The 21,684-nt window shown below is 35.5% G+C and overlaps 3 protein-coding genes across 4 annotated transcripts; all 3 read left to right on the top strand.

Annotated features, from left to right (window-relative positions):
• Positions 1–261: 261 nt before the first annotated feature.
• On the top strand, positions 262–3,276 carry LOC118735713 (stress-activated protein kinase JNK). Of its 2 annotated transcripts, none has more exons than XM_036465632.1 (3): positions 262–613; positions 731–1,043; positions 1,915–3,276. In XM_036465632.1, exon 3 carries the CDS (start codon positions 2,047–2,049, stop codon positions 3,163–3,165), a length of 1,119 nt encoding a protein of 372 aa, XP_036321525.1. In that variant the 5' UTR covers positions 262–613; positions 731–1,043; positions 1,915–2,046; the 3' UTR covers positions 3,166–3,276. The 2 variants fall into 2 exon arrangements, with proteins under 2 accessions (XP_036321525.1, XP_036321526.1); XM_036465633.1 differs by having other exon boundaries at positions 268–667.
• A 10,817-nt stretch (positions 3,277–14,093) lies between these two features.
• On the top strand, positions 14,094–14,965 carry LOC118736671 (male accessory gland serine protease inhibitor-like). The gene is made up of 2 exons (XM_036466711.1): positions 14,094–14,200; positions 14,718–14,965. Exons 1-2 carry the CDS (start codon positions 14,110–14,112, stop codon positions 14,921–14,923), a joined length of 297 nt encoding a protein of 98 aa, XP_036322604.1. The 5' UTR covers positions 14,094–14,109; the 3' UTR covers positions 14,924–14,965.
• Positions 14,966–18,328: 3,363 nt separating this feature from the next.
• LOC118736400 (kunitz-type protease inhibitor 3-like) lies at positions 18,329–18,957 on the top strand. Its single transcript, XM_036466494.1, has 3 exons — positions 18,329–18,341; positions 18,417–18,563; positions 18,752–18,957. The coding sequence occupies exons 1-3, from the start codon at positions 18,329–18,331 to the stop codon at positions 18,955–18,957; spliced, it is 366 nt and encodes a 121-aa protein (XP_036322387.1).
• Positions 18,958–21,684: the final 2,727 nt, after the last annotated feature.

Below are 21,684 nucleotides of genomic sequence, written 5' to 3'. Positions count from 1 at the left end.
TGGTTATCATACACTTTTCTAGTAAAAATTTGCAGGTTCCAGTTAAAATTAGTACTGACTATTGGTTACTATACAAACCTAATATATAACGCTACGCCTAGCGCTCCAATTTAGGAACGGCAGTTAAACGTTTGAAAGCCACTGTACGAATCATGACTGCAATTGCGCAGCAACACTAGCTTTGTCTCCTTTGCACTACAACATTCAGCGATTCGCCAACGCTAATAAAGTAATGTCAGCAGCAGCGAAGTTTCGGTTGAAGAATTTTTCCTTGCTGTCAGATTTTCCAATTGACAAGCGCGGTGCCGACCGATTTCTGCCCAAGTTTTTGTGTATTCTCTCTGCTAGAAAATTGTGTTTTTATAAGAATTTCCTTAATAAATCTGCGAAAAAGTTAAACCAATGCCAGATTAACATGGCATACGTGTAAAAATGTAAGTTTATATCTGCAATGCATTAAATATTTGGCTATCACGACCGGAAAAAGGAGCATCAGCAGCGCAGGCGGCAGACGGTTAACCAACCGTCTTTGGTGACAGATCGAAAATCGATTTTTTCATGCAAAGTTCATAGAAATTTTTCGGTACTCTCCTGCTCGTCGTTTATAAAAGTGGTTTGTAGCATAATTAAATATTAGGTGAAATTTCTTGTTAAAATAATTTTTCAAGTTAAGTTGCATTATTTGCCATTATTTTTCTGCGTACTATTGTTAACGCCCTTTCCATTACAGCACAACGTGAAGAATTGTATCGGCACCCGGCTTATAATTTAGGAAATAGCGTTAAGTAAATAGTTCACAAAAACAATTAGCGAATAAAGCAAACAATCAGGCCAACAAGAATACGCGTTCCCCAACACGTCCAAAAGCGATATCATTGTTTCACAGCAGCTAGTTACGTACGCTAGCAGCATTTGCGGCTAAATCAATAACACATCATCTCAACACCCGAGCCACGCATAACAACAAATCAAGTCATAGGGCAGTCAGTCAGTCGTTGCAATTGTAAATTTTTTTACAAAAGCAGATAATTTGTATTACAAAGGTAAGCACATACATACACTGCTTAATAAGGTCATATGGGGAGAATGCAGCAAAAGGATATGCCGCATTGTCCTCAATGTAACAAAAAAGAAAGAAGTTTGTCGGTTTATCCACACAATACATACAGCGGCTGCGGCGAGTACGAAATCGAAATAGTCGTGCAGGCATACGACGAGCCGGCGCCGAGCTAAGGCGGTGGGTTTTCCCCCCAACTTAAATTTTTTGGCTAACGTAAAACAGCACAATCAATGAAAGTAACAAAAGGCCGTGATGGCTCTAGTGAAGCTGCTGCGCAGACAATGGTTAAACAAAAGCAAAGTCCTCTGTATCAAAAGGGCTAACCAACGATTTGTCTAATATGTACACACAAACATACATATGTATGTACATACATGCATTGATGGCTACTATTAGATAAGCAGATAAGAGTGGTGATAAAAGCGATTATAGACATTACATATAATCGTCAATGGATAATGAAAAATTGTTATAAAGTGCTGTGGCAGAAATGGCCCACTGTTGAAAGTATAACAGGAAAGATCATTTAAAACCCACTTTGAAAAGATTTTATAATATAATTTTTGCAGTCATAAATCTTTTGGTATAACTTAAAATTTCGAATATCCATCAGTTGTCTTAAAGTTTCACCGGAGTTAATAGAAGGAATTGGTAGAAGCAAAATGACACTGAAGATGGCACTATGCCGAAGCCGGTTTGTCTCCAAACTAAATTTGACAAGGGATGAAGGAAACTCGTTTCAAAATATATCAATACATTATCGTTTATTCTCGAAATTATTTAGTTTGTATTTAAATTTTTGTTTATTAAATCCGTTCCAAACTTTTGACTGAACTTCTTACTCTCTTCCACAGCAACTCCCGACGTTTAAATTGTATCACAAATCAATCAACCATCACTAATTTGCAACGAAAAATGAACGTGTGAATCAACTTCAAACCTATTAAAATTCAAACAACCGAAAGCAAAACCAAACCAAAAACGCAATGAGTACCCGGCATTACACCATTGAGGTGGGTGATACGAATTTTACAATCCTCAATCGGTACACAAATTTGAAACCGATCGGTTCGGGTGCACAAGGCATTGTATGTGCTGCCTACGATACTGTGACCGAGCAAAATGTTGCCATTAAAAAATTATCAAGACCATTCCAAAATGTTACACATGCTAAACGGGCTTATAGAGAGTTTAAGTTAATGAAATTAGTAAACCATAAGAATATTATTGGTTTACTCAATGCATTTACACCTCAACGTAGCTTGGAGGAGTTTCAAGATGTTTATCTTGTTATGGAGCTCATGGATGCAAACCTATGTCAAGTCATACAAATGGATTTGGATCATGATCGTATGTCGTATTTGCTATATCAGATGTTGTGCGGCATAAAGCACTTACACCTAGCCGGCATAATACATAGAGATTTAAAGCCATCAAATATTGTGGTTAAAGCCGATTGCACACTTAAGATATTAGATTTTGGTTTGGCACGCACAGCTGGTACGACATTCATGATGACACCATATGTGGTCACACGTTATTATCGTGCACCTGAAGTTATTTTGGGCATGGGCTATACAGAGAATGTGGATATTTGGTCTGTGGGCTGCATAATGGGTGAAATGATAAGGGGTGGTGTTCTATTCCCTGGCACTGATCATATTGATCAATGGAATAAGATTATCGAGCAATTGGGTACTCCGTCTACATCATTTATGCAGCGTTTGCAGCCAACTGTACGTAATTATGTTGAAAATCGGCCACGTTATTCCGGTTATTCATTCGATCGACTTTTCCCAGACGTACTCTTTCCAAATGATAATAATGAGCAAAGTCGACGAAAGGCATCCGAAGCACGTGATTTACTTAGCCGTATGTTGGTGATTGATCCCGAGCAACGTATTTCGGTGGAGCAAGCACTATTACATAGTTATATAAATGTTTGGTATGATGCCGAAGAGGTAAATGCACCAGCACCTGAACCATATGACCATAGCGTCGATGAAAGGGAACATACCGTCGAACAATGGAAGCGACTTATATACGAAGAAGTTATGGATTATGAGGCACACAATACCAATGCGCCCGTAAATACTACGCGGTAGACCCTGAATTAATTAGACATGGCATACTAATGCTTCTGAGCAACTCTTAATGTATATAAAATATAAGAACAATAAAAGCATTAATACTTTCAAATGATAAAGTAAAATAAAGTAAACAAAAAATTATTAGAGATCAGCTTGTTTCGCCTCTCAAACAAAAAAGGGATCAAAATGTATGTTCTTATTTGCAGCAGTGCTATTTTTTTAGGAATATTTACAATGCAAGCAATATAGTATGCAGTAATGGAGTATGCTATGGAAGAATACAGTACAACAAATATTTGATATATGAGAAAAACGCAGAAAGTGTAACACATTCAGTAAAAAATAAAAATAAAATATCGCTATCTTAAACTCAGCATTTTTCACAGAGTCTTGAAAGCGCAACCATAGAAGGGTATAATGGCATTCTACAGCTTTGTTAATGTTTTTTTTTTATAGGAAATGAATTGAATTTTAACATTTATGATTAAAATATAATTTTAAACTAAAAATTAAACCGTAAGTGAGTTTTAAATTACCTATTTATAAAATTTAAAAGCAATTATTAGTATTTCGGCAAAAGGCTGCACTGGAAGAAGTAAATTCATAGAAAAGCTTATGCAAAAACGAAAATTATCCAGTTCCCGTGTATTAAATTAAATTGCATATGGGCTAATAAGGTTCACACTAGCCTAAAACAAGTTTCACTATTTATCTCTTTGCTGAGTAGTTACAAATGCAAACTCAAAATCAATGTGTTTGTTGTTTAGATTATCAAATTAGTTGTAGTAGCATAAAATTAGGTCGCAATCCTCGTGGTTGAGTTTATGCATACATACATGTGTGCATTTGTTAAGATGTAAGAGTGGATTGTAAATATTTTCTAACTTGCTATTTTTAGATCAAAGCGCAGACGTTGGGGGATGTGTTAAACTAACATTTGTTAGGAAATTGCCCAGAGAAGAGCAGTCTGACAACTTTCTAATGTACATATTTATGCATGGGTGTAAAATGCAGTGAAGTGAAAGAGAATTTTTGTGAAGAGTTGTTGGAGGGTGGATTTTGGCCCTTATTATGAGCTGCACTCGATTTTCGATCTTCGCTGGCTATCGAAGATCGAAGATCGAAAGTGAAATTCGTATTATGAGCTATGCAAGCGTGTCGAAATTTTCGTTGAGTATCGAATTTTCTGTCGAATAGAATTTTGCTTTCGATGGTGTAGCGAAGTGTTAGAAAATTGTGAAAAATTTATGATTTTGTGTATGTTTTCTTACATTTTGGCGGCTAGACACTAATTTTAAACAATTTTTATTAATTTCATGCAGTTCTAACATCGTGAATACTAAACACAAGCACGAAAGGCTGGTTTTACTTGTGAAAGAAAATCCCAATACTCTGTTGGCACGATCTCTGAGAACAAAATCGTAGCGCTGTTGATAGTTTTAAAATATTTTAAATAGATTTGGCTCACAAACGCCTCTTTAGATGGTCGGAACTTTTTAATGAATCTGTAGACAAATTTCTTAAATATATTTTATATCAAAATATATTCGAAAGACTAATAAACTTAAACTCTCTTAAACTTTTGCTACTCCTGGCCAGTTTACTAAGCTCTCATCCTCTGACGAATCGTTGATCCAGAACTCGTTGTACTCATTTTACCACGTTTTTATAAACTTGCTTTCTTTTTTACTTCATTTTAATTAGAACAAATTTACATAAATATGTATAAGCACACTATTTAGTTTGCTCGATTTGTAAACAAAGCTTCTCAGCGGTGAAAAATATACTATTGTGAACAACCTAAACGAGCGAAATTCACAATAGCGCTATTCTTCATCGAATGAGCGCCATAATACCAAATGAAAATTCGTTCGCTCAGCACTTTCGATCACAGTCGAAAATCGAATGCAACTCATAATAGGGGCCTTTGTAGTTAGAAGCACATGTGCACATACAAACATATGTGTGTTTATTAATTAAAATTTTTTGTAACATTTTAAGCCACGCAAATTGATTAGACCGCCAAAAATGTAAATCAGTGTTTTTGGTATTCGTAGCGAAACTTTGAAATCAAGACAAAAATGTATGTATTATCTTTAAATACAATAAATTAGTATTGTAAGCTTGTTGTGCCAGCATTGACCGAATAATTGGCTTATGACACCACCTCTTGAATGTCCATCGAAATGACGATGCTCGCTAGTGCTTGGTCAATGACTGCAACTATGGCTGAATATTATTTTCGTAGGGCCAAGTAGCCGCTACAATAACAAAATAATTTTCGTCCGACTGGTATAATTTGTTGCAACAAGATATCATACTAACATTGCGTTGAAACAGTCGGGAATCTACGCAAAGGGAACGACTGCCAAAGTATTTCAGAGAATTTGTATGCTGTTACTGGATGCAGATTACCGACAGGCCCATAACTTATGGATTCAAAAGCAATTACATATGTTCGAATGTATTACTTTAGAAGAGGGAGCGTAATCATTATAAGTAAATTAATTTAAATCAGCATTCAATCATTTTGTATTTTTTTTCGATTAAAAATAATTACTGAGTTTTATATTTTAGCTCAACCGAAATAATTTTTTCGTTGAGAGATATTGGGTTTTATTTTTCCAATTAAAAATAATTAAAGTTAAAATGCCATATAGACGCACACTGAAATCTTGACCTGAAAATATTGAGGCTCTCCTTTTATTAGGGTGTCGCTACCTTTGAAAAAGACACGTTGGAAATGACGCCAGTATAGCTTTTGATTTTTTTTTACCCGATCATTGTTCTTAAGCGAAAAAATCCTAAAATAATCATTACTTTTGATCGAAAAAATAAAAATTAAGTAATAATAATTTCATTCGAGCGAAAATGTAAATATTAAAATAACATAGATTACACTAGGACGTACGAATACAAAGATGTGAAATTTATTAAAATTGTTTTGTTGATTTTTTGGTAAAAATTAGGAATATGCGATTAATCGCTTAAATAATTTTTTAATTTATCACAATCCCGATTAATCAGATTCTAATTAATCAGTCCTGAGTAATTACTGTTTACTCGTAAAAAACTAATTGCACTCTAAAGCGAACTTGTTTGTTTCAAAACAAATAAAGATTTTTTTTATAATATACAATATTTTTATTATTAATATGTATTTTACTTATGTATGTATGTATAATGCCAAGCGAACATGTTACAGGGTTGCTCCTGGAAATGAAAAACTACATATTTGTATATATCGGGGAAAATGCTACTCCCTGGGAGTTAATTTATTAAAGGTTTTCTTTCTCGGGAGAAACAAATTTTTGGAAAACAAACTCCCCTGGAGTATTCAGAATAGCTTCGCCTGTAAAATATAAAATTTGCTGGTTAGGTCCTTTGTGAATTAAAGGTAACGCTATGTACATATGCATATGTATATACATTTTTTCTATTTTAAAAATGGAAAATATAGGAGCAACTCGTCACGTAAAAATTCATATTTCGGATTATAACAGTGGTGAACGTACTGCTCCTCTCGTAAATCGGTATACGTTTAGGGTTTTTACGTTACGGGTTGCTCGTTTACGACTTTTAAGATTCGAGCCCAGGCTATGACTAATCAGTTTTCTGATTAATAAAATTAAATTAGTTTCCGATTAATAAAAAATGTATCAAAATAGAGAAATTAATCACTTTGAAGAATAAAAAAATGATTATTCTTTGATTAATTAATGAATCAGATTTCGCTTATTCAGCTTAATCGCAAATCCCTAGTAAAAATTACAAAAATTATGATTATTTTCCGTCCCTAGCTTAGAAAGGTTTCTTAAAAATATAGTCGCATAAATAGAAATGTATATAAACGTTTCATGTTTAACCGGCTAGATGCAGTTTAAGACAGTTTAAATTTTAAAGCATAGTTTGATATGTAGGTACATCTTTTTGAAAACCACTTACATCTCTCAACTGCTGCACTTCTCTATACATAGTTTCTTTTATGCTTGTAACTGCTTCGGCGATTTTTCTCTCTCTTTTTAAATAAAAACTTTGAAAACGCATCCATTGCATTTATTTTAAACACTAATTGCATTGTACGAAAAACTCTTCACTTCTTAATCGCATCAGAATTGTCTTGAAACCAATTGGCGCACATTGCTTTCACCGCCATTTTTCACTAGTTTATTTTTCTACTACACACGCCCTCCACACTTCACTATTAACACTGGCTCTTCCTATTTACAAATTTATACACCATTTGCATTCACTTTAATTGCAATTTGCATAAAATAGTTAAAGAAAACTTCGATTTTTTACAACTCCCTAAAATTTTCACTTGCCGATTACAAACAACGCAGGGTGGGTAACTGTTCCACTAAAAGCGGATGTGCCAACTGATCATGATTTAGGGTTGCCATGTTGGCTAGGAAAACCATTTATTCAGGGAAACGGAAATATTTCCGCAAATATATAAATGTTTGAATTAACGTACATGAACACCTTGACAGCGTGCGTTCCCACGACAGTCGGGTCTACGTAACCGGAACGACCCAAATTCATATCTGGTAAGGACTGTCACTCCAAAATCATTTCCCGAAAACTCTTTGGGGAATTTTGTATACTACTACAATAACAACAACGTAAATTAGTACGTTGCCGATCTATTTCGAGGTATTGCGTCCAAAGGGGTGACCCGATCCAAAACAAATTTGCACACACTAGTAGTCAAGGGTCTACACATTATTTTAGCACCCACTTTTGTAATTTTTGGTCACTAATTTATTTACAAATTGGGTTAGAAATATGCCCTTTTTTGTAAAATTCGGAAATTAGCGTACATTTATCACTCCTATTCTCCTTAAAGCAGCCACTTCACCAATATTTTTTTATATTCTCCTTGACTTTACACTTTACTCGATGAGTTATAACTTTCTTTATGACTTTAATATTAACCAATTAAGCACAATTTATTAAATAAAAACACCTTCTAAATCATGCGACTGACTTTGGTTGCATATGCAAATTAAATGGCGGAGTTCAGCTGTCAAACTTCAAAATATGCAAAAGAATGAGGACAAAAGGAAATAGGATATAACCCAGCAAGCATTAAAAATATACAAAGGTGTTCTCTGCAAAAGGTGTTCAGCTCCTTTTCTTCGCAAAACAGTAAGGAGAATTCTACTGCCTGAGGGTTATAATCCCTAAGTGCGGCCTAAGTGGCCGCCTACGCAGAAAGGTGTTCTCTGCAAAAGGTGTTCAGCCCCCTTTCTTTCGCCTGATAACCACCTTGGGATAACTTATTTTATTTAAAAACACCACAGATTCTGTTATTTGGGTTATATTCCACTTCAACCCCCCGCTCTCACGCTGATCTAAAAGCTTTCTCGATAGCGAGATGAATTTTTTGAACGCGACAGTGACATTGTGAATTTGTATGAGTTTGACATAAAAGAAGGGAAAGAACCTTATCTGTCGCTCCGTCGCCGCCTCTTTAAGGCAAAACTGTGGGCTTTTGGGCGAAAGTGCGAAAATGTGAAATATTCCACAGTTTTTTTACAACAAACCTATGGCAACGTTACGCACCCGGTTTCTACCTAATGCTGGATTTAGATGAAGCGATTTTCTAGACGGTTCAACATTGCTCTGGAAAAATCGCTCGTGTAAATGGTAATTCAAAAATCGCTTGCCTAAAAGTAGACAGCAACTTTTGCATGCGATTATCGCCTGTCAAAAAATCGCCTCATGTAAGGGCAGCTTAACGCACAGCTAAAACCAGTGTTGCCATTTTAGTCGTTTTCCGCCTAGATTTAGCCGGTTGAGATAGCAAAGTGTTAGCCGTTTTGCAAATTTTTTTAGTTTCCCTTTTATTTCAACATATTTTGATTATAAGAAAAATGCGCTTAGTGGCATTGTGCTGCTATGATAGCACGGCCGAGTAATCATAGGCAACTTATGTACAGTAGTCGAACAAATTATAGCCGCACCAAATTTGCACCAGTTTTTAAATATTATTTTTGCTGTTATTTAATTTTGGTTAGTTTTTATAGTTCATTCTTTAAAAACATCCGTATAAATACAAGTTTAAAGGCAGTGTCACACGATTGGGTATCTGCCAAAATTTGGGGCAAATCGTATCCCAATTGTGTGAACACTAGGGATGTTAATTTTTTCGCTTTTTACGATCCCGTGATTTTCGGGATGTCGTTATCACAATTACGGAAAGGAGGTGAGACGAATGTACTCTTCCCCTCTCTTCTCACCTCCTTCGCCTACGAACCGAGCAGACTTGAAAGCAAGACTTGACGTGTCTGAGAGTGGTCTTTGACGTAGTATAATTTTGGCAAACCACATACATGGGGCCAATGGTAACACACGCAGGCGGGATGTAATTTCAAACTTACGGCACTTCTCATTTGACGATGTTCATCACGTTCCCTGTGTCAGTCGTTCAGTGGCTGCGTGTCCATTTTATTTTTCCTGAGTTCGACCAGCACGAATCGCCAATCGGAAATGTGTAAGCCAATGTTTAATATTCTGACGGCGGCATAATCTCCCCAGAACACTAAAATCCGTAGCGGGGATTTTCTCCATAAAAAGTTTTTTATGAATGTCTTAAATTTAAAAGCTTTAACAGTCAACGACGTAGCGTAGACGTAGGTTGACGCAGACACGATCTACCTTATGGGATTCGCGTGTTAACGAAAACTCACCACCGCATGGCGGTGACGTTGCCGTTGCTTCTCTTACTCTCTATCAACGGTAAATTTGATATGCTGCTACGTACGCCAACCTACGTTTACGCTACGTCGTTGACTAACTGCGCTTTAAGTGTGACATTTTATTCGCAAACTTAGAAAATAACAAATTAGTTGCGTTCGACAACACAAAAATTTGTAATAGCTCTTCCAAATTTTTACTGGGTGGCATTCGATAACGACAAAATATTATCCAACACACAAAAATTGAGAGAGCAAGCGTTCATTTTGATGCAAGAGAAGCGTTTATTTTGTACTGGCAAAATTTTAGCCAGCAAAAATTATCCATCACGACACTGTCTTGAACTAGTCTCTCTACCTGTGATTTATTTAAATAAAATATGTGAAATTTAGTTGAAACAGTTTAGCCGTTTTTAGCCGGTTTTTTCGCCAATTTAGCCGGTTGGTCCAAAAAGTTCTGGCAGCACTGGCTAAAACCCTGACTGAAATACAAAGAGCGAGAAAACTGTGTTGTACTGTGCTGTTCGTACATCGCTCGGAAGTTATGGTCTGATTATGGCAACTTAACGTAACTTACGACTCTCTCATAAAAATTCTGTTAAATGGGTGTTGCTCATAATTGAACAGCCGAAACTTAACGTAACTTAATGCCACGTCGAAATCTGTTTCATTTTGATTCTCTAAGTGCTACGTTCCGTTAAGTTAAGTTAAGTTGCCATAATCAGGCTTTTAAAGCGACAGCTCAAACGAAGCGCAACGAATATTTGAGAGCGCGCTGTGACTGGACTGTTTGAAATTTTGCAGCCAAAGCAACTACACTGTTCACGATTTTATGATCATTTTTGCCTTGCGCATTGTCGCATCAAAGAGTGAACTCTAGTAATGTGTTTCAAGCAGTAATTCGAAATCAACACTTTATCGGATTTGTTTTTGAAAATCGATCCCTTTTTAAAACTAATTTTTACAATTTGACTGTTTTTTTTTTTTTGGATTAAATCTATTAATACAAGAATCTCAAGAGATGCGTTGGGCACAAAAAAAGCTTTATTAAACTGTACCTGACATATAAAATTAAAAAAATTTCATATTGAAAAAATCAACTCGCAAATCCTTTGCTTTGAATATTAATCTTACCGTATGGCTACGCTGAATGTACTTGGAACCGCAGTTAAACTCAAGTAACGGAAGACCCAAGAAGTGTGCAGCTTCGACAGGGCCTGTTCATAAGGACAGAGGCATTAGTAGAGTGGGGTTTAGTGGGCATGCGAAGAGATGACTCGATTCATGGGGTGTCTCTCCGCATGTCGGGCACTCGTTTGGCACATCTGCGTTTACTCTGCTCAGTTACGAGTTTAACCTGCTGCAGTATCCCGAGAGAAGTTGGGCTGTTGTGGTCCGAGTCTCCCAAAGCAGACGAAGCTCTGTCTGGTCCACGTCTGGTGGTTGTGTGCCTGAAACGGCTTTTACAAGTCGAACGTCTATATACATAACTCGAGACTGACTCCCTGTGAATGCCGTTGAAGGCTCGTCGGTTGCTTTATGAACCTCTGGACTTCGTCCGTCAGTCAGTATAGATGCCTTTTGACGTGCCGTGGTGAGGGTTCTCGCTCAAGCAAGTGGCTGTTCGGGTGTGCATGTCGGTGACACCCTATTAAGAATTACTTGCATAGCATTGTGTTATGCTTCTTATTAGGGAGCATATGAGCCTCATCATACAGGAGATATTGCGGTGACATTAGAAGGTATCCGGTCGCTGTCCGGAGTGCCGCATTTTGACAGGCCGGTAGCTTCATCCACTGCTGACTAGTAGAAATCCCCGGCGATCACACAGGCACTGCATAGTTCAGAACAGGCCGGCCAATTGTCTTGTATGTTGCCAACAACGTTTCTTTTCCTTTGCCCCTGGTGCTGCCGGCTAGCAACTTGAGGACCTTGTTGCGACTCGGCACTTTATTGACAATTTCGGTTGTATGCGCCGAGAAAGAGAACAGACTGCCGAAGGTTACTCGGAGGGTTTCGGGTTTGAGGTCCTGTGTGAAAGAGGAGGCCTCTCTGATTTCCAGTAGCATGGAGTGACTGACGGTGTTAAACACCTTGGACAGGTCCAATTGGCTTGAGGCTGTTGCAATAAAAGCATAAAATGTCTTGTTATGAAGAAAATTATAAGGGAAATGACTTATTTTAAAGTTAAGAGGAATTATTAGATAAAAATTATAGGGAATTTTGTGGGGAAACATTTTTAAACGCGTAGGGAAAAGTGGGGATTTTATTTTTGCTGAGTGGAAATTTTCCAAAAAAGTGTGTACCATTACTGGTGTAGCCCAGCTTTGCTCCTATCCTCATCGCGAAAGCCTTTGCTTAAACGTTCAGTTCCCGGCAGTAAATTCCGGCAACCACTCCCGTTGAAATGTTAGAGTCGTCCGTGAAAATGTTTAGTGATATACAGCTAGGTTACATTCTCTTGCGCCATCCCTCCTGCTAAATCGTTGTACGAAATCTTCGGTCCCACTTAAATCTAGGTGGCTTGTCCCTGCTGCCTGCGCTTCCCGCCCCAATTGAATGAGCCCAAAGTTTCTGAAATTGGATTCCCCTATGGCCGTCAATCTACCTGCATATTCAGCAACACGGTTTTCTGCGAATAAGTCAATGGGCGGTAAAAAAAAATTTCAAGAGCAGCCTTTGAAGTGGACCTCAGCGCTCCCGGGATGCACAGTGCCGCGAGGCGGTTAAACTTCTGCTATGGCCCGACGTATAAGGACCTTTTTTGGCCTTCCACGAAACCAAAGCCAAATGACGTTACTGATCTTCTTCACCCTTTCTTCAACATTGCGCTTCCACAGCAGCTTACTGTCCAAGACTACTCCGACATACTTTGTGCGGTCTTTAATTGACTGCTCGATGCTACCTAGCCTCGGGGGTCTCTACACTGGAACCATGATAAAAAAAAAATAGGAAGGTAGAACCGCTGAGAGGAATTTTTCAAATTCTTGACGTTTGCAAACAATTTAATTTTAAAATTCTACACACAAACTCACATACACATTCTCATTTTCAATCTCAAACAACAACAACTTTGAACAATTCCTTTTTTTTACTCTCAATTTTATATGATTTTAAAATGTTGGTAAACTTCAAAAAAAAAAAAAATCATGGCCGACGAATTGAGAGAACGGTTTTACCTTACTATGTTTTTATCATGACTGAAACCCTATATCTTCTTGTGACTAAATGTTGTACCGGTGCAACATGTAAAACTATAGGACGAGAAGCCTGTTTAAAATGTGAGGTGGGTTTATATTTGAAATATATTTTGCTACTTTTCATACCAAAAATTAACTCGTACACCCGCTTTGAACGTAGAATTTGCATATATTATCAATAAATTTATTAAAACTTTTAAACAATGTTTTTATTATTTTATATTTTAACTAAATACTGTCCTCTAGAAATCCATTTCGAATACGCCGCGTGTTGCCATAAGGCAACGGCCGATATCGGACCAACTATACTACTATCAAATGTTTTAGCCATCTTTTTTCCTTTACTTTGAAGCTACTTTTACCCTGTATATAGAAGGAAGCAAAAAATCAAAAAAAAAAATTTAATCTGGGACAATTTGGGTTAAAGTACGATATATCGATGTTCTTGCCTCGAGGAGAAATTTTTTTTGTGTTCCAAAGCTCATTCAAGTAGCTCGTGCTAGTACTTACGCACCACAACTCAGTTCTTATCACCCTAATCTCAGTAAATTAAAGCTCACCCTAAATTATTAAACTTTTGCTAAGGAAGTACATATTTTGATTATTTCAGTAAAACTATTTAAAATTTTTTATTTTTTTGCCGAATGTTTGTAGGGGTTACCCAATAATGTGAAAAGGCGGCCCCTATGGTCGGCCAAAAATAATAAAATAATGCAATTTTTTTCGAAATTCCCTTGCAAAAATACTTAAGTCTCAGAGGTATACCGCTGTTTTTTTTTGTTTTGTTTGCTTATAAGGTATGGTCTATGTACATATCTGTATATACATAAGTATTATATAAATTGAACGAAAACAGGTGTTCTGACCAAAATACATTGTTTGTATATGTTTGTATGTAGGTACATATGATTTATTTGTTAGTACCTGATACGCATGTATGTATGTACATAAAAAACAATGCATGTTTTTTACATAATTATTTAAAAATTTTACTATATAAAATCTGAGGCTGTCGTTTTTGCATCAATAGTCGAATTTCAGTACCCAGAAGATTCAGTATGGTAGCACTCAATATAAAATTTTTAATTTTTTCAATCCTGCTAATTGTATTAAATCATAAAGCATATGCACTGCGTTGTCTACCGCTCGGTAAGTGTATTCACACCAGACAGAAGGTTCACATAATATTCTCCCAAAATAATTATACAAAACCTACTTATTTAAATAAATATTTAAGTGGCTTAACTACATAATTTTTAATGAGAACTTATGTTAAAACAAATATTTTTCAATATCATTTGAATAATTGAGTACTTAAATTTTCTTACTAATGGTGTTTTCGTTTCTACCAGAAAATGTCCCCTTTTGATTTGCGTTTTCTCTTTTCGTGTTCGATTCTAAATTAAAAGGCACAACGGCCATAAAATTCTGTGTTCGTTTCCTAAAATGTTGCACTCCAGTTAGGCAAAAAAAAAGTACATTCTCTGCCCTTTGAAACGTTGTCAGGGCAGATAGTTGCCCTGCAAATCAGATAGTTGCTTAAAACGACAACACTAAGTATGAGTGTAACATCACCAGGGACGGGCAACATTTTTCGGAATAAACAAAAACACCATAATTATTTTATAACTTTTGTCCTTTTTATCATTTAACTCTTATCGAATAGCTAATCCAACATGCACGGAGCCATTTTGCGCAGGTAGTACTGGTCCAGGCTGTGTTCGAGGCACTCGTTGGTCCTATAACCCGAGCTTGTTGCGTTGCGTAGCTTTCACATATCAGGGTTGTGCTGGAAACACGAATCGATACTGTTCACGTGCTGCATGTTTACGAAATTGTCGGCCGCCTATACCACGAGTAGTTGTTGGATAAATATGTACTTATATTTAAATGAAAATTAAAGAACGTTTTAAATCTGTGTAATAAGACTTTGTTTGTACTTGTGGCTTTTGTTTGTGTCCATTATCGTAGTAATTTAGTACATCACGGCCTTTAGTTGGCTTTAAAATTGATTTTTAAAAATTTTGCCATTTGAAACTCTCCGTACATCTATCTTTCGCTTCTGTTCAAGAAAAATTTCGCCACAATGTTACCTCAAAATCGAAGAGCCACCAAAGAGGCGTGCAAAATAATTTTAGCCGCGATGGTAGCGGATTTTTTATATTAAATGGAGGAGTTGAGCTGTCAAAAAAGTATCAAACAGCTCTTGCGAAGTTTGAATTTTCTCCTTCCAAATTTTCGGGAAAAATGCTACTTCCTGGGAGTTAATTATTGGAGGATATCTTTCTCGGGAGAAACAAATTCCCGGAGAACAAACTCCCTGGGAGTATTCAGAATTGGGCTGTATGAATGTATGTATGTATGCCAAATCGAACTTTCTGATACTACTTTTTTTCTATTTCCGCGGTGCACGTATGTAGGAAATTTCACTTTCAACTGTGTAACCAGACATTTGTATGCGCATAAAAATATTAATGACTCGAAAAATATAATAAAAATTAAAAAGTTAAATTAAAAAATTAAAAATTGAAAATTTACTTCTTCAAGCGCCCTCGCTTGACTTGAGTCGTGCTAGCGAAGCAGTCAATGGCAGTGTGAATATTCTTCGAAATTATAGAGAAAATGCTGACACACATTTTTCTGATATATGTATTTTCAAAAGTTACCGATATCGCTAAGGAATTGGATTTTGACATTGTCCTTCCTCAGAGAGCGAATAGACAAAAGTTTCGCGCTAATTATCGTGCGTCTAACGCTGAAGATTATTATCGAAAGGCAATATTTATACCGCTATTGGATAATATTTTGCTCGATCTCCGAGAAAGATGGCCGAAAGAGACATTAAACATTTTTGATTTGAACTTATTACTTCCATCTAGAATTGGGGAATATAATACGCCAGACGAAAATAATAATGCTATCGAACGCGTAAAATCGCTTGGAAAACGATACGAACTTTTCTTAGAAAATGACGGTATCACTTTGGAAGGCGAGTGTAAAGTGTGGCTGGAACGATGGACAAATAAGGAAAGCGAAAAGCCATTCCCAAAATCAGCAGCAGAAGTTCTTGATAAATGCGACGAATAAGCTTTTCCATTGATTAACAAACTTCTCCGCATTCTGGTCACACTTCCAGCTAGTAACGCTACTTCCGAAAGAAGTTTTTCAACCCTTCGCCGGTTAAAAACATGGTTGCGTAGTACCATGAATGAAAGAAAGACTGATAGGTCTATCGCTTTTACGCGTACACTTATTTAGATATTGAAATTGACAGTAAAAGGAAAATAGAAAGATTCGCAAAAAGAAAGCGCAAAATTGAATTTGCAATTTAATTTATTACAAAAAAAAATTCTGAATAAGTTGCTAAGTTACTTAATTACATCCTTCATTTTACCAACATTGTAAGCAAGATATAAGTATTTATATGTACATATATATTGCATTAATAAACCCAAGGTATAACTTTACATCTTGTGTGTGTGTGTGTGTGTTTTTTTTTAAATAGTACATGCAATTGTTTTAATATATCTTGCACCAAACTCACAAAATGAAAAGTTACATTATATCACAAAACACTTTACTTCACACTTCATAAAATTAACTCGAACCTATATTTGCATTAAAAATAAATTAGGGTGAGATGCCTGTAGTTTAACGTTATTTGACAAGTTGATCCCAATCGCCGACTTTGAAATCAAAAAATATCTAAGCGCTCCAAGTTTTCCATGTACATATTTTATATGGGGAAAACCGCTTTTCGTAGAAATGGTATGGAATTCTTGAAAATCAATATTTTTCGATCGGAAAACTCTGGTTTCCTTCAGTGGACTTCCAATAACAATATCCAATTGTTTATTTAACCATTTTTAAATACTAAAGATTTTTTATTTATCACTCCCATTGCATTATCCGGGGCTTTGGCGCACCTATAAAATATAGTTGCTATGATAAAATGGTTCAATAAATAGTTCGATATTATTATTGGGGATCTCCTGAAGATAAACAGAGTTCTCCGATCGAAAAATATTGATTTTCAAGAATGCTATACCTTTTCTACGAAAAGTGTTTTTTTTTCCTTCGAGCGCTTTCAGCGACCTCTAAATATTTTTTCAAAATAAACAAATATTTTTTCAGTATAGAACAGTCCTAGGGGGTGAGAGCATAAAAATTCCGACCATACTTTTCCCTCCACATGCATTTTTGTACCACCCTAATACATACATATGGTGTCCTATATTTGCAAAACACAAGTGCATTTTCTTTTTTCACAATTTAAAATAAATATCTACTTACGTACATACATTATAGTGACTGGAACAAGCGTTCACATGGTGATTTTGTTTACATTCATATGTATGCACATATGTACATATTCACGAAGTTTTTTAAGTTAACATTTATTTGTTAATTCTTTATAAAATACGCATTTTAGTCAAACCGCTTAGTTTTCAAGCAAGACTTTTTTTGTGTTGTAAAATACAGTGACTCACAAAAGTGTTTTGCCATATTTTTTTACGGTATTCAAAATGTTTTCCATGCCCAATTTTTTTTTTGGTAATTTTTTACCTACAATAAATAACATCTAAATCAAAATTTCAGCAAATTTTCATCAAAATTTCAACTCTTTTAAACCGATTTTTTACAAAAAAAATCCCAGTGTGTAGTTTTATAATGTATAAATTATAGCCCATTCAAAGTGAGAGTTTTAAGTTGCTAATAATCTCAGTTGAATTTCGATTTTTTTTCTATCGGTTTTGAGCATTTTCTTCCATATAACTATACTAGTTATCATTCATTAAAAATTAGCCTGCTATGATCTTCATAGAAATTTTTAAAAATATATAAAATTGCGACTGGTGGGACAGGCCCATATGACTGCTGTATAGTATTTAATTCTATATGAATTAAAAGTTTCCATAGATATAAATTACAGCTTCTGTTATTTTTTTTTGTAGTAGTAGTAATGTGGTAATTTAGCAAGGTCTCCACTAAAATGGGAATAATTAAGGCATTTAAAATTTTTTGTCGGTTTCCTCTTTTACATGAAATAACCCATAACCAAAACCATATACATATGTAAATAAAACTTTATACAAAACTTTGAAAAACTCCTCAAATTCTCATACAAATTTCTAACTATTTAATCTGATTTTTTAGAGGAATTTTAGGTACAGCCCATATAATTTTAGTACGATAAAATGCAAAAAAAAACATAACTTGAAAACATTGTTAATTTTTAAAATAAATCAGCATGTGAATGATTGTTTGAGTCACTGTATGTACTATGTTTGTAAGTAGATAAAGAACAAAGCCACATTTTTTATGTTTTTTATATATAATACTTTTACAATTTTATTATATAAAGTCACAGGCTATCCATATCGCATTAATAGTCGAATTTCGCTAGTTACAAAATTCAGTATGGCAGCAATCAATATACAATTTTTGATATTTTCATTTCTCCTAATTGTGTTAAATCATAAGGCGTATGCACAGAATTGTATACTGTCCGGTAAGTGCTGTATTTTCATCAGAATGTAAGTCCGAATAGTATTCTCTCAAAAGAGATCTCCGACAACGAACTGTTAAAATATCGGCATAGAAGTGGCTGCATAAATGCATATATTTTTTTATGAATATAAAATGTTTCTCATATTTTAAACTTTTTATTATTTACATCATTTTACTATTATTTAATAGCTTATCCATCATGCATTGAGCAACTTGACGAAGGTAGAACTGGTCCAGGCTGTGTTCCAGGCTCTCAATGGTACTATAACACCATTTTGAGGCGGTGCCTATTCTTCTCTTATCGGGGTTGTGGTGGAAATGCGAATCGCTACTGTTCACTTGCTCTATGTGAACGATTTTGTCGGCCGCAACCGCCACGAGTAGTTGTTGGATAAATATGTAGGTATATTTAAATTATATTAAAGACCATTTTAGTTCTGTGTAATACGATTTTGTTTGTACTTGCGACTTTTGCTGTGAATGATGGGCATTATCATAGTTGACTTTATATCCTTTATGGCCTCTTATACTCGCGGTTCTTCTGTACTTGGTGCTGCTATTGTGTTTATGCTGCATTAGTATTTATTTATCAACTAGCTAACACCCGCGGGTTTCACCCCGCGCTTTTATACAAATATGAAAAGTAATTTAATGATGTTAGATTTTATTTCTGTGCCCATTTCGTTATAGCTCGTTACTTTTTAAGCGAGTTAAGGCATTTAGGCCGATTAAAACTATGAAATTATAAAATCTCGTCTGGGCGCTAGGCATACGAAAGATATCAATCCTTCTAAGTTTACCTTAAAATGGTTCCATGTATACGACGCGTGAACGTGTAACCTTCTTGGAGGTGCCACGGCGGGTTCTAATATTTCCAACTCAAATTTAGTAACCTGGCCTTGATAAAATACCACTTCTCATCACTGTAGCAAATGCCTCAAGAGAGCTTTAGATTATAAGGCCGAACCCGGCTCTCCATTTTCCATTTAATGAAATTTATTCTTTCAGTACGGCACTTATAAAAAAAATCTTCATAACAAATTTAAAATACTTCGAGAGATTTTCTATCCTTCCAGAGATATGTATTAAGAAGTTTTTAGTATGTATGGGAGGCGACATGCCTCCTTTTTTAATAACTCACATTTTTTTCCATGAGCAATTGATACATTTTGTATACACAACTCCATACCAAGTTCCAGTATTCTTCCACAAACACTTCCAGGGATATGTGGCAAGAAAAAGTAAATTTGTACTGGAAGTGCCACGCCCCTTTTTCTTATAACCCTAATCTTCTTCCATGAATTTAGAATTGATTTCACATACCCCAGTACCAAGTCCCAGTACTCTACCATGAACACCTCTAGAGATAAGCAGTATAAAACAGTAAATTTGTACGGCAGGAACCATGTCCCCTTTTCGAATAACACAAATTCTTCTCTATGAGTATGGAATTAATTTTGTATACACATCTCGGTGCCAAGTTCCAGTCCTCTGCAATGAACACCTCCAGAGATATGCAGCATAGAAAAATCAATTTGCATGGGAGTTGCCACACCACCTTTTCCAATAACTCTCATTTTTCTCCATGAATGGTATTAGTTTCACATACATACATGCATACATATGTATTTCCATACCAAGCTTGAGTGCTTTACCCCAAACGTTTGAAGAGATATGCAATATGAAACTATCAGTCAGTATGGGAGGTGCTACGCCTCTTTTCCAAAAACGTCCATTTTTCTTCTTGAATATGAACATGATTTCACACAGTGTTGGCAAACTGTTAACCTGATTAACGATTAAAAATTAACGATTAAAATGTTAATCGCGTTTGACGATTAAAATTAATTAGTCGTAATCAACTGTACGATTAATGATAAACATTTTTTAATCGTTAATCGCTGGCTGCGATTAATAATAATAATAGATTAGCGCTTACACATATGTTAGTGTTTGGCCAAGCTTCTCCTCCGATTTGTGGCGTGCGCCTTGATGTTGTTACACCAAGCGGAAGGACCTACAGTTTTACGCCGACTCCGAACGGCGATTGTATTTTTATGAGAAGCTGTTTTTCATGGCATAAATACACTCGGAGGTTTGCCATTGCCTGCCGAGGGACGACCGCTGTTAAGAAAAAAACCTTTTTTCTATAAATTTTTTTGCGATGTTGCCGACATACGTTTACGGCGGCTGCGATTACGTTTAATTAATTTAAAACATTAATCGTTAATCCAATTAAAAATAAAATCTGATTAATTTTTCTAGTTTGTCCGAGTTTGAAACCAAACACCAGTTATAGTAATTATTTTGTGTTTTACGCTTATAAAAAGCACATAATATAAAAAAATTATAATTATTGTTATTAGTAATACATAAACTGGGAACTTTACAAACCTAGTTTGTAAAACGTTTGTTGGTATATATCTTAATGAGAATGCACACCAAATTGCTTAGATTGATGAGGAAACCCGCCTTAGCCATACCGGATTAACTTGTTTCGTGTGCACAGGGAAATTCCAGCATAACTTAATTAATCACCAAACCTACTTGATCAAATTAAGAGTTAATGATTAAAAATTAATTTTTTAATCGCGGTTACGATGAACTGTTTAGTCAGATTAAAATTATTCATGATTAACTGTAATCAGATTGAATTTAATCAAATCAGCTAACTGATTAAAACATCAATCGATTAGTGCCAACATTGATTTCACTTACATATCACTATACCAAGTTTCAGTTCTCCCCCACAAATACTTCCAGAGATATGTATGTAATATGAAAATTCCAATTTGTATGGGAGGGGCCTTGTGTACCGGACTTACTTTCAGTCTAAGACCATCCTTCCGAAATCCGTAGTAAGTGTACTAAATTCCGTTATGATCGGAAAACCGGTTAAGGAAGTAGCCTATTTTTCAATCCAGGTCATAAACCATCTTTGAGCAAAATTTCATTTTCAAACAGGTGGCAATTCTTAAAAAAGTAGCCTATTTTCCAGTCTAGGTCATAAGCTATCTGTGTGCATACTTTCATGCAAATCAGTTCAGTCATTTCCACGTATTAATTTAATTAAACTTTCCTAATACGTGATAACTCTTAAAATAGTAGCCTATTTTCCAACA

Source organism: Rhagoletis pomonella, unplaced genomic scaffold, assembly GCF_013731165.1.
Source record: "Rhagoletis pomonella isolate Grant_MI unplaced genomic scaffold, Rhpom_1.0 Rhpom_scaffold_00003, whole genome shotgun sequence".
Lineage (NCBI taxonomy): Eukaryota > Metazoa > Arthropoda > Insecta > Diptera > Tephritidae > Rhagoletis > Rhagoletis pomonella.
This window is presented reverse-complemented; position numbering and strand designations above follow the sequence as displayed.